The 11818-nt window shown below is 37.5% G+C and overlaps 1 protein-coding gene across 1 annotated transcript; it reads left to right on the plus strand.

The window, feature by feature from the left end:
* The first annotated feature begins 5495 nt into the window (after positions 1-5495).
* On the plus strand, positions 5496-6569 carry LOC125671200 (uncharacterized). The gene is made up of 2 exons (XM_048906726.2): positions 5496-5927; positions 6011-6569. Exons 1-2 carry the CDS (start codon positions 5705-5707, stop codon positions 6154-6156), a joined length of 369 nt encoding a protein of 122 aa, XP_048762683.1. The 5' UTR covers positions 5496-5704; the 3' UTR covers positions 6157-6569.
* Positions 6570-11818: the final 5249 nt, after the last annotated feature.

The raw sequence follows: 11818 nt of genomic DNA on the forward strand, positions 1-11818 counted from the left end.
GTCCAGTCAACAGGGTATGCTTACTCCTCCCATATACCTGCTCCCACTGTACATAATTCTAAATTCCTCTTATATTTTCAATCCATTCTGACAAGATATTAATTTCTTTTTCATATTTAGCCCAACGTCTGGCAAAATCTAACATCGAGACGGTCATCTATAGGATTGGCCAGTTAGAGGTGTGATGATTTTTGTTGGTTTGTTATTCACCAAAATTATTCTTGACCATCCTGTAATGCAAACGGTGATCTTCAAAATATCGTGATGTAGATATAAACCTAGTTTGAAGGCAAATAGAGTGTTTCTGTAGACGAGGAGGATAGGTTATCATGGAGGGATCCCAGATGATGTAAAAATGTTTCGATTTAGTACTGATTATCGCCCAATACCTATCGGCGATGAAGCTCTTTATCCACCCCAATGGGTCTCCCCTCTTGTCGTAGTAGTGACATTTCATGACAAATCTATGGTGTACCTTGTAGAAAATCTTACTGAAGTAGAAAGTAATGGCATTCATCTCGTGTTTGTTCTCTAGTCCCTTAGTCAGGCTATTGCTGGTGGTATCGGATGGCAATCTAGCTACCTGATGCAAATCGGGATGTTCTTTACCAGGTGGATGATGACTGTGTTGTGTTTGTTGTGTCATGCGACCTTACAAACTGATGTTCACTACCTTGTATCTGTGTCCCTGTTAAAACAGTGTCGTTGCCAGTCATCTGGGGTTTCATCTCGATGTTGAAAAAAGATGGCAAGTTTTGATGATAGGATTGGTGAGACTCTTCAAGAAACTGGTGATCTTAGTCTGGTACCCGAGGCAATCGAAGCAGATCGGATATTTGATAGTTTCTCCACGCATTTAGCAATTATAAGACAAAATCTGGGGCAAACTTCAAAGGTGATTAATCTAGTTGACATCTGGTATGAGAAGTAACAAAACTGCGTGTTGATTATTTCTGCTTTATCATCGGGTGTAGAATGCAGTGTGCCATCGAAGCGAAGAAACGTCTGGACCGTCCGACTTCTTATTCTTGAGGAGTGCTTCATTGTTCACAGCGGAAATGACCGGTCAATCGGGGATGCTTACTCCTCCTAGGCACTCGATCGAAGCTCTGGCATTTCTAAGGATACGTGTTTATTTAAGGATTTATGAGAGCAATCACTGTTCCGTTATCTTCATTCTTATCGTTCTAATCATGTCCGATATAGTCTTGATATACTGACTTAAACACTGTTCTTTTTTCCTTTTGAAGGTGATGATAGTGCTACCATTTTCTTGTCTGCTTCCTATTGAGTAATTCTTTCTTGGAGGACCTGCTGAGGCTGGGTGTACCTCCATAATATCAGTTTCAATGGCATGTAGTTATAGATAGAGCTCACTCAATTCAGAAATGATCTGTGAGGTTGCAACGTACAGTTTCAAATTGATCCCTATAAGAAATCAACCTTTGCGGGAAAAAACTGCGATTTATAGTCACGAAACCCGTAAAGATGATTTCAACTATTCAACACCTTTTCTGTGTCTGGTCGTGAAATTAAATTCTTTGAAGAATCAGTTTATACTAATTCACTCTTGATGTTAAAACTCTATGGTCCAACGTCGCATGGGGACCCAGCTTAGTATAGGTCCTCAGTACCCATTGCTTGTCGTAAGAGGCGACTAAATGAGGCTGTAAAAGGTGAAGATAACGAACAGAGATCAATCTCATAAATTCCATAAGCAATACAAACTAGATAGTTGGGCAAACACGGACCCCTGGACACATCAGAGGTGGGATGAGGTGCATAGGAGGAGTAAGCATCCCCTGTGGACCGGTCACCCCCGCCGTGAGCCCTATATCTTGATCAGGTAAACGGAGTTATCCGTAGTCAAAATCAGTGTGTCACGAACGGTCTAGCGATCGGTATGAAACAAGTCGGACAGCATTTGACCCGATTGTTCTTCGGATGAGACCGCAAAAACTGAGGTTCCGTATCACAGCAGATGTGGCACGATAAAGATCCCTCCCAGCTCAAAGACCGTAAGCGCCGAGCATAGGCCTAAGTTTTGCAGCCCTTCACCGGCAATGGTGACTTCTCCATATGAGTGAAATATTTTCAAGAGGGACATCAATCAATCGATCCAACGTATCGAGGAATTTTGTCCACTTGATATTACGTATAGTCGAGTAAGTGCTATCACCCATTCAAATTGAATAATACTGCTCCCACGACTATATGTTGTACCCAGAGTGGTCGCTCCATGAAGATGCTCAACTATACAAACATATTTGCGATTGTAGGCAAAAGCAAGCGCCTGGATGATATGAGATTAGTTTTGGAATTAGTTTTAATTTGATGATCGTTCAGAATGATTATTCAAAACAATTGTGAATTTATATAATGGATTACTTTACGTGAAATTTCATTGCCTGTGGCGAAAATGTTCTTGTTTGCATGAAAGGCGAAGATAACGAACAGTGATCAATCTTATAACTCCTATAAGCAATACAAATCAGAGAGTTGGGCAAACTTCGGATGCCGCCATCTTTCTCCTCAAACTACATACCGTGGTAATGTAGTAAAAATGCAAACATGTGATTAACTATTCGAAAGCTAATATCACTAATTCAGATTGAATAGGTGAGTCACTTATTAGGTTAAGTGGTATCACTTATTCGGATAGATGATATCACCTGTTCCCATACTACATTTTAAGTTGATGTCATTATGGGGTGTGCAGCATTAAAGGGAGAAGGAGAAAAGGGCAGGGACGAGGGAGATAAGTTTTAGAGACCAATGCTCCCCCCTGATCGCTACAGGCTTTACGTCCCCATCATACCAAACTCGTTTCGAGAACGACCTATCCTGTCCTTTCACAAATAATGTCTGCGTAACTTTAATCCCCGATTCGATTCCCATCTTATTCAAAGAGCCCATGAAAAACAAGAGGCTCTTAGTCACTATGACCCTGCTAGAGGTCTTTATCGAGTACCTCAAGGAGACTGCCTACGACATCCATCCAACTTTAATAGGAATATATGCTTAGGAGCATCAGGAAGACTGCTGATTGAAATAATTAACACAACAGAAGAAACAATTCCCTTGTCCGAATGTACTGCAGACGGTGGGATGGACTTGGTAAGAACTGCTTGAGGATGATGTACACGTACTCAAAATTTGTAGAATTCAATGAGAACTTTCACAACCATTTAGAAACGTTTTGCTAGCCAACTCATTCAGAAGTTGTAATTGGTTTGGAGAGGTGAAGATAACGAACAGTGATCAATCTCATAATTTTTATAAGCAATACAAAATAGATAGTTGGGCCAGCACGAACCCCTCGACACGCCAGAGGTGGGATCAGATGCCCAGGTGGAGTAAACATCCCCTGTCGACCGGCCGGTGTGGCCCTATATCCTGATCAGGTAAACGGAATTATCCGTAGTCAAAATCAGTGTGCCAAAAACGGCCAAACAATCGGTATGAAACACGTCAGACAACATTTGACCCAATGATAGGTTGTATTGACGAACTATATCGTTATAACGACCATAGAATTTGCGAAATGCTAACTTCAATCGAGACAGTTGAAACCCCTGTACCATCAACTTGTTTGTCAGTACCTTGCCTCGATTTAAAAAATAACTATACGCAGAACAAGCTCTTGCGTATCGAATCGGTTGAGAGATATAAACACCATATGCAGGTGATAATGGAATATTGCTACATAAATATGGGAAGTTGACGATGGAGAAGCTGAAACCATCCCGTTTGTCATACAGTTGAGTTGAGTTGAGTTGGAATTAACTAAAGACGAATTGTAGAGCAAACGGATCAGATCTATCTACAAACTGACAAGGTCGTACTGATAATTGATGCTTGGCCATGTCACGTTTTAACACGAAGTACACCAATGCCGGTCGTCGAAAATTCCGTTTTTGGTACGTCCATCTCGTTTGAAGTACGTTTTCACCCCGATCAATTTCAGGACGGGAAAATTTTTGAACAGACTCAAAGTTCTAGTCATCCTTCACGTCCAAGCCAATTCGGGCAGGTCCATGAAGTTCTTACACAATTGGTAAACAGTTGCTACCACGTACGTTCTCTGTATACCATTTGAACTCGTTTAGCAACATATTTTAGAACGTAGCATTTAGAACTAGTCTGATGTGATGGGAAGAACCGTACTTATGCACTTAGGGTAGGGGGTATGGTGTATACATTTCTTGCACTGCACTTAGGGTAGGGGGTATGGTTTATACATTTCTTGCACTGCACTTAGGGTAGGGGGTATGGTGTATACATTTTTGGGGTATCTTTGCGGTCAATTTATTTCATCGTGCGATAATTGATGCAAGGTGAAGATAACGAACAGTGATCAATCTCATAACTCCTACAAGCAATACAAAATAGATAGTTGGGCAAACACGGACCCCTGGACACACCAGAGGTGGGATCAGGTGCCTAGGAGGAGTAAGCATCCCCTGTTGACCGGTCACATCCGCCGTGAGCCCCATATCCTGATCAGGTAAACGGAGTTATCCGTAGTCAAAATCAGTGTGCCAAGAACGGCTTAACAATCGGTATGAAACACGTCAGATATCTCGTGCACTTTACATATTACCTGTCTCGAGTGCTCGACTGATGGAACAATCAAATTTGTATGGAGCAGTCGACATAGTTCCCCGTCAATCCATGTCTACATTGTAACAAAGCACAGAAAGAGGGTTTGTCCTGCAAGAGTGTATTCCTAATATTTCTCGAGCGTATTACCTCAAAACTCTCCACGGTCCATTTCGTCCAACCACTAGACTTGTTGTGTTTTTCAGTATTTTATATTATCTACACTAATTTCAATAAAGCAAAGAGTACGATGAATCTACTTTCCATTGGTAATCATTGTTTATTCATACAGGCCAATGAGTAACACTGACACCAATGCGAGTTAGTAGTTGGGTTGTTGTTGTTTGGGGTTTTTCTCTCAAACTCGAGTTCTTGATTTTTCAAATTTTAAGAGACACAAGGTTTTCTGAATGTCTCTTGAAAATATGATTAGGGAACGAGAGTTTGATAAATCCTGTTACTAAGTATGGGACCTGTTCGTAAATGTTATTTTTTGGTCGAGAAAAAGTCGTTTTTCACCCACATTTGGCCCCCAGGATGAAAATTCCAAAAGCTTATTGCACATCTACACGGCACCATCAATCATCTTACAAAAGACGATTTGGCTACTTCGTATATTTTTTTTAGAGAGAGAAAAAAAAACCCAACATATATAAAACACCGTCAATTACCTTCCTCAAGATGATTTGTCGACTGCTTAAAATGTAAGAGGAGTTCTGGGAACCAGGTTTTTGTAGACTCTTTAAAAAAAACAACAACAACAAAAACCACCTTTTTGCCCCCAGGGTAAAATTGCAAGTTCCAGAACCTTTTAATTATTTCACATCTACAGGACACTACCTTTTATACTCTGAAAGATTAAATTTGGTCACTGCTTTGATAAAAGAGGAGTTTGAAGAAGAAGAAAATATGATAGACGAGCGGACGAACCAGGGTAACAACAATTTCCCAAACTTTACCCAAACTGTGACCGTCAAAAGCTTTTCCGTGAAAAGTATCTGATGACGTAACAATACGCCGACTACACGTCATAATTAATTTTCGTCTTTATATCGTCACAACAGCATTTGTTGTGGTTAGACACAGCTAGTCAGCAAACATCATGGGCGTCTTTCAGAGTTGTCTCGCTAGAAACAATAAGATAGGAGTCATGAAAGAGGAAAAAGAGGTCTACGAAAAAGTATGTCGTGAAATGGTCACGGAGGATATAGTGGAAAAGAAAGGCGGAGTGGCCTTTGGTCTTTCTTTTATATCCGAGGATCCACCAAAAATGCCACCTCCCCAACTAGTCGAAGATAAGAAGGAGGAATTTGAGAAATGGAGAGGTAGATGAATAAGAATTCAATGTTGCATATCATTTAATATAAAATTCATTGCTGCAAAATTAGCACTTTATTTTATTTCTCAGAGACTCAGGAGAAAACACAAGCCCTGAAACAGGATAGGGCACATCAGAACAGGGAGGATGCCCTTACTAAGAGGAAGATTGAGGGGGCTCACAAAGAAATGGAGCGTCTAGAAAAATACCTCAATATTGGAGCTGAAGAATTCTGATGTGGACTCCTTAATACTCTTTTTTTTTTTTTAAAGTTGTAAATCTGGTCATTTTGTTTGAAATCAAAGAGGGGATACCCTAGCTCTTTATTTGCAGTACATCGTTAGTTTGGCTATTAATAGATTTCCTTTTTCTTATCGGTCCCCGGTTTTTTTTCCTTAATCGGAAATATTCAGGATGTCCATCTCAGTGGAACATCTTATGATAGAACATTTATCTTAAATTGGTTTCTTTTCATTTGGTAACGACACAGGCGAGACAGATCACTTTGTTGAGATACCAGAGCAAAATGTCTTCTTTTGGAAGTTCAGGCCTTGGAGAAGAGCCCTTCCTAAAAGATAATTAAATGGCCTACATTTTTCACAATGTAGTGCGAGTTATTTCCCCCTGATTACAGAGGGCGAGCAGCACATTACGGTCCTCAGTTGACGGTGTCATAAGGAAAAAATATATATAATTTACAATTTCTGATTGCAATCAATTGTCAGTTAAGGAATTTTAAAAGTGTAATGACCTAAATTTAGTATAACTGAAAAAAATATTTAGTCACTGATTACATGTTATGTGTCCCTTGTGTGATTTTCTCGCAAGCAAGATATGGTCATGATGTAACAAAGTATGTAAATATTAACTAGTTCTCGATTTCAGGCTGTCTTTAGAGTATCAGCAATTCTTCATTATTAATTTTTATCAATATTTTCGACAACCAAAGCACAATATGATATGCCTAAAAACACATATGCAAACAACGCATTTATGTACATTAATTTAACATTTTACACTGGACAAAACTACTTGTTGTACATCAGGTGTCAATAAACAGAGCATGTTCATTATCTTGAATTAGTATCTCTAGTGTAATATTTATGTTGAAATATTTTTTTCGCCTGTGATTCAATCTTTTGAAAGTTAAATTTTGTAAAAATAATTAACAGGCACGTAACGACAATGGGTCTGCCCCTCTTATTATTACATGCGAAGTTGGTTATTTTTATGTGCAGAGGTCAGTCTAACTATAGATAGGTTGGTTCCCCTCCCCCTTTTTAAACAGCATTGTCGTAAATGGTAGTGCCGGGGAAATATAAAATTTAATCGATTAATGGAACTGAAAGATCAACCCTTGCCGCCTTCCCTTTCAAGCTTTGGATTTTAAAAAAAATTACTTGTCAAGAATTTTCAGGCAATATTATGAATTCAACTTCTTCTCCACCGCCCCTTCCCCCATTTTAAACGATGTTACGTGCCTGATTGCTTTCATTGCGCTTTTCATTTCAGGTGTCTCTTGTTTTTAGAACATATTACTACTGAAACTCGGTATTAATTGCATTATAACTTGGTCAGAAATAAACGTCAAATACTTTTATAACACCCCCTTCCCCAGCTCTACAATTTGACTAATTGCAAATTTTAAAAAGTTGTTTTCTATAAAATCGAAGAAATTAAACCTTGTTTTTGTCAAAGATATAAAACAGCCTGTTAAATCTCGCCATAAAAAGAATTTGGTTACGTAAGCTTTACTATGCGCTATTTGTAAATACTATTCATGTGAAGCTTAGGACCGCAATGGTAAGCGCACCACCAACTTCCGGTGTAAGGGGGTGGGGGTAACTACAAAACTGTAGGGCATTCCCTCTCGAAAAATCTTCAAAATCCATTACGAGATGTCTGAAAGCTGTGTTGTCCTCTCACTCTCATATTAGTTTTTCTTTTTCAAAAAATCATATAAACTGTATGATTCAATAAACATACTTTAAAGAATATATATATATACTTTATTTGTTTTCGCTTCAAGAAGGGTACCGGTACTTGCAACACATCAATGCTCAGGAAAATTCCTGTCCAGGAACCGCAGCATACACCCACCCCACCTCCTTCCCAGAATGTCTTTCTATTTAAGAACGTGAGAGCAGAGTGCTGGGAGGTGATGACCAATGAAAATAAGCTCGGACTCGGTTAAACGTAGTTGGATGACATGCTTTCAAAATGTCATACAGAACATTGTCTGGGACTAAATTTGGTCAGCTTTCAAAGATTTTAGTTCACCCGTAGTGTGTCCGTCTGTCTGTCTATAAATTTTCACATTTTTTTTTTTATCTTCTCCGGAACCATTGAGTCAATTTCAATCAAACTTAGTACACACCAGCCATGGGTGAAGGGAATCAAGTTTATTATGGCCATGCCCCCTTCAAAGGGGGAGATAATCATGAAAATGTAAAATTGGGTGGGGGTCATTTTAAAATCTTCTCAAGAATCACTGGACCAGAAAAGTTGAAATTTATATGAAGGCTTCCTGATATACATGTAGTACATATTCAAGTTTGTTCAAAGCATGGCCCCCGAGGGTAGGGTGGGGCCACAATATAATATCAAATATTTACATGCGAGTATACAGGGGAAATATTTAAAATTCCTCTCACGAACTCAGAAAAGTGGAAATTTACATGAAAGCTTCCATACATAGTGCAGATTCGGTTTCTTCAAATCATGGCCTCCGGATGTAGAGTGGAGCTACGTGCAATAGGGGATCAAAGTTTTACATACAAATATATAGGGGAAATCCTTAAAAATCTTCTTCTCAAGAACCATTGGGCCGAAAAAGGGGAAATTTATACGAGAGCTTTCTGACATAGTGCAGATTCAAGTTTGTTCAAATCATACCCCTGGGTGTAGGGTGGGGCCAAAATAGAGGATCAAACTTTTACATGCGAATTTATAGGGGAAAATCTTTAAAAATCTTCTCTTTAACCACTGAGCCAGAAAAGTTCAAATTTACATGAAAAGTTCTTAATATAATGCAGATACAAGTTTGTTCAATTTTATCCCCCGGGGGTAAGGTAGGGCCACAATAGGGGATCAAAGTTTTACATGCGATCATATAGGGAAAATATTTTAAAATCTTTTTCTCAAGAATCACCGGGCCAGAAAAGTTCAAATCTGTATGAAAGCTTCCTGGCATAGAGCAGATTCAAATTTGAAATAATGGCTCCTGGGGTTACATGTAGGATAGGGCCACAATAAGGGATCAAAGTTTTACATTTGAATTTATAGGGAAAATCTTTTAAAAATCTTCTTCTCAAGAACCACTGGGACAGAATAATTCAAATTTACACGAAAGCATCCTGACATACTTTCTCATATCAAATATCTTTGTCAGAAAAAGGGGGGATACACGTATCAGCACCTCGCCGCGAGTTACGCCCCTTTGTGGGGTCAGCCAAAGGTCAATCGGTGAAAAGTCAATTTTTCGTTCTTTACCTTACCAAATGTAAGAGGTCGCCACTGTGAATTATAGCTAATCATTAAGTTTTCATACAAGAGAATGGATTAATAGTCGTTCCTCCAATTATAGAATAGAATAGAATAGAATAAATATTTATTCAACCAATTTGGGCCCCCAGAGGAGCATAATGATGTACATGTACATTGACAAAGTCCAAAATCACAGAAGCACATGACAAAGGAAAACAAAAACAATTGCACTGCATGATGAACAGAGAGTTAGCCATCACATCTATCAATGCATAATAAACACACAAAACACATATTCATATAGTACAAGCATAGTAACTATGTTGCCGTTATCAACTTGCATCTTATACATGCACATAACTATATTGTACAAGTATGATGTTTTTTGTATTGAAATTTACAATTAAATATTGGCATAATAAAACAGCAAACTCAGGATCTTCATTTTGACATAATCCATGTAAACAGATCAGTATTGTTAAGCAGTACTAGGTTTGGAAAGGTTTTGAATATCTTATTCAAAAAATTCTCCTCTAGGATTATTATATAGTGGACATTCAAGAAGTAAATGCAATTCATCCTCTGTTGAACTTGAGATACAGTGTTGACAGACTTTCTCACATCTAGGAAGAATTTCATATTTACCATGGTTATCAATTTTTCTTTCATAGCTGTCTGTTTCTATCCGTAGACAATGATTACTAATTCTGAATTTAGTGAAAATTACCCGATTGTCTCGAGTTTTAAATTTAGGTATTTTTCAAAATTGAATAACCTTTTGTACTGAAATTATGTACTTAATTTTTCAAATCCTTGCATATCACTGGTACGGATATTTTCCCAAAAGTTTGAGAAATTGTTACGCAGTTGCTTTTTTATTTACAATTTAAATTCGTTTTCACATAATTTTTTGCAGTGGGGCAAATTGATATTTAGTTTTTCACTGTAGAATAGTATACTAGAATACCAGTCACTGTTAATGGTGTTAGACCTGCACTCGTTGAAAGCAGCCTGTAATAGGTTTGAAGTTGAGTGTTCTAGTCTGTACCAGTACATAAATGTTTGCTTTAGTATATCAATATATAATGGATACCTGCCCAGTTCAGAATAGATGCCTATATTTGTACAAGTTTTAGACACCTCCATAATATATTTACAGAATTTCATATTTAGCTTTTCCACCTCCCACTCTTTGAATATATCAAAAAGTGCGAGGTTTCTTCTTTTTGGGGTAACATTAATAATGCTCCAGTTCTAACAACCATACAATACTATGGGTTTAACACAATGATCAAATATATGTAGAAAAGTTTTTATAGAGGGATTAGCAGTTTTTACATCTCTGTAAAATTTGAAGCATGCCTTTAAGCTTTCTTTATATAACTGTTTCTTTGCTTCAATAAACTTTCCATTGTTTTCAAGAGTTAAACCCAGATATTTGTATTGTTTTACACATTCTATAATATAATACCAAGACAAAAATTTTCCTTCAATAGTCTACCCGAGTTGTTGAAAATTATTGCTTTTGTTTTTTTAATGTTTACTTCTAGACACCATTCACTACAGTAATCATGAAGGATATTTAGTTTATGTTGGAGATCTGATTTGGTATTGGATAATAGTACAAGGTCATCGGCATACAGAAGACATGACATATTTTCATTATCTAGAGTAACAGGAACAGAACTGTCATCTAGAATACCTGGGAGGTCATTTATAAAGAGTTTAAATAAAGATGGGCTAAGGATATCACCTTGTCTAACTCCAACCCTAGGTGTGAAAAAATCTGTCCTTTTATCATATACTTTCACACACAATCGGTCATTTTTATATATAGATTTAAGAATTCTGTAAAAATATCCGCTGAGATCATATGATTGTAGTTTATACATAATGCCAACATGAATGACTATCAAATGCCTTGCGAAAATCAACAAAGCAGGCATATAATTTCTTATCATCAGCCTTTAAATATTTGTTAATCAAACATTTCAACACAAAAATATGATCTGAAGTGCGAGATTTCTTAGAGAAACCTATCTGAGATTTATGAATGATATCATTCTCCAGCAAGAAGTTGTCAAGTCTGTGGTGCATTATTAAGTTAAACAATTTTCCAATACTGTTGTTAATAGCTATGCCTCTGTAATTTTCTGGCTTATTTGGATCTTCAGATTTGAGAAGAGGACAAATAAAGCTTTCTGACCATTTTGAGAGGTATTTTCCAGCTGTAAAACAGCATTAAAAAGTTTCAGCAAACAAGGATTGATGAAGTGTTGTGATGCTTTAAGTATTTCATTAGAAATATTATCTAATCCAGGAGCTTTCTTGCATCTAAGTTTAGAAAATGCTTCTTGTAATTCTGCTTTTGTAATTTTCTTGTCTATCAGGGAAAAACTGAAATTATTATGT

This window comes from Ostrea edulis, chromosome 4 (assembly GCF_947568905.1).
Source record: "Ostrea edulis chromosome 4, xbOstEdul1.1, whole genome shotgun sequence".
Classification (NCBI taxonomy): domain Eukaryota; kingdom Metazoa; phylum Mollusca; class Bivalvia; order Ostreida; family Ostreidae; genus Ostrea; species Ostrea edulis.

Bases quoted from the DNA above. Each gene is read 5' to 3' on its own strand.
- LOC125671200 (XM_048906726.2), top strand. From the start codon at position 5,705: ATGGGCGTCTTTCAGAGTTGTCTCGCTAGAAACAATAAGATAGGAGTC. The intron at 5,928-6,010 runs GTAGATGAATAA...TTTATTTCTCAG, and splicing joins GGAATTTGAGAAATGGAGAG to AGACTCAGGAGAAAACACAA.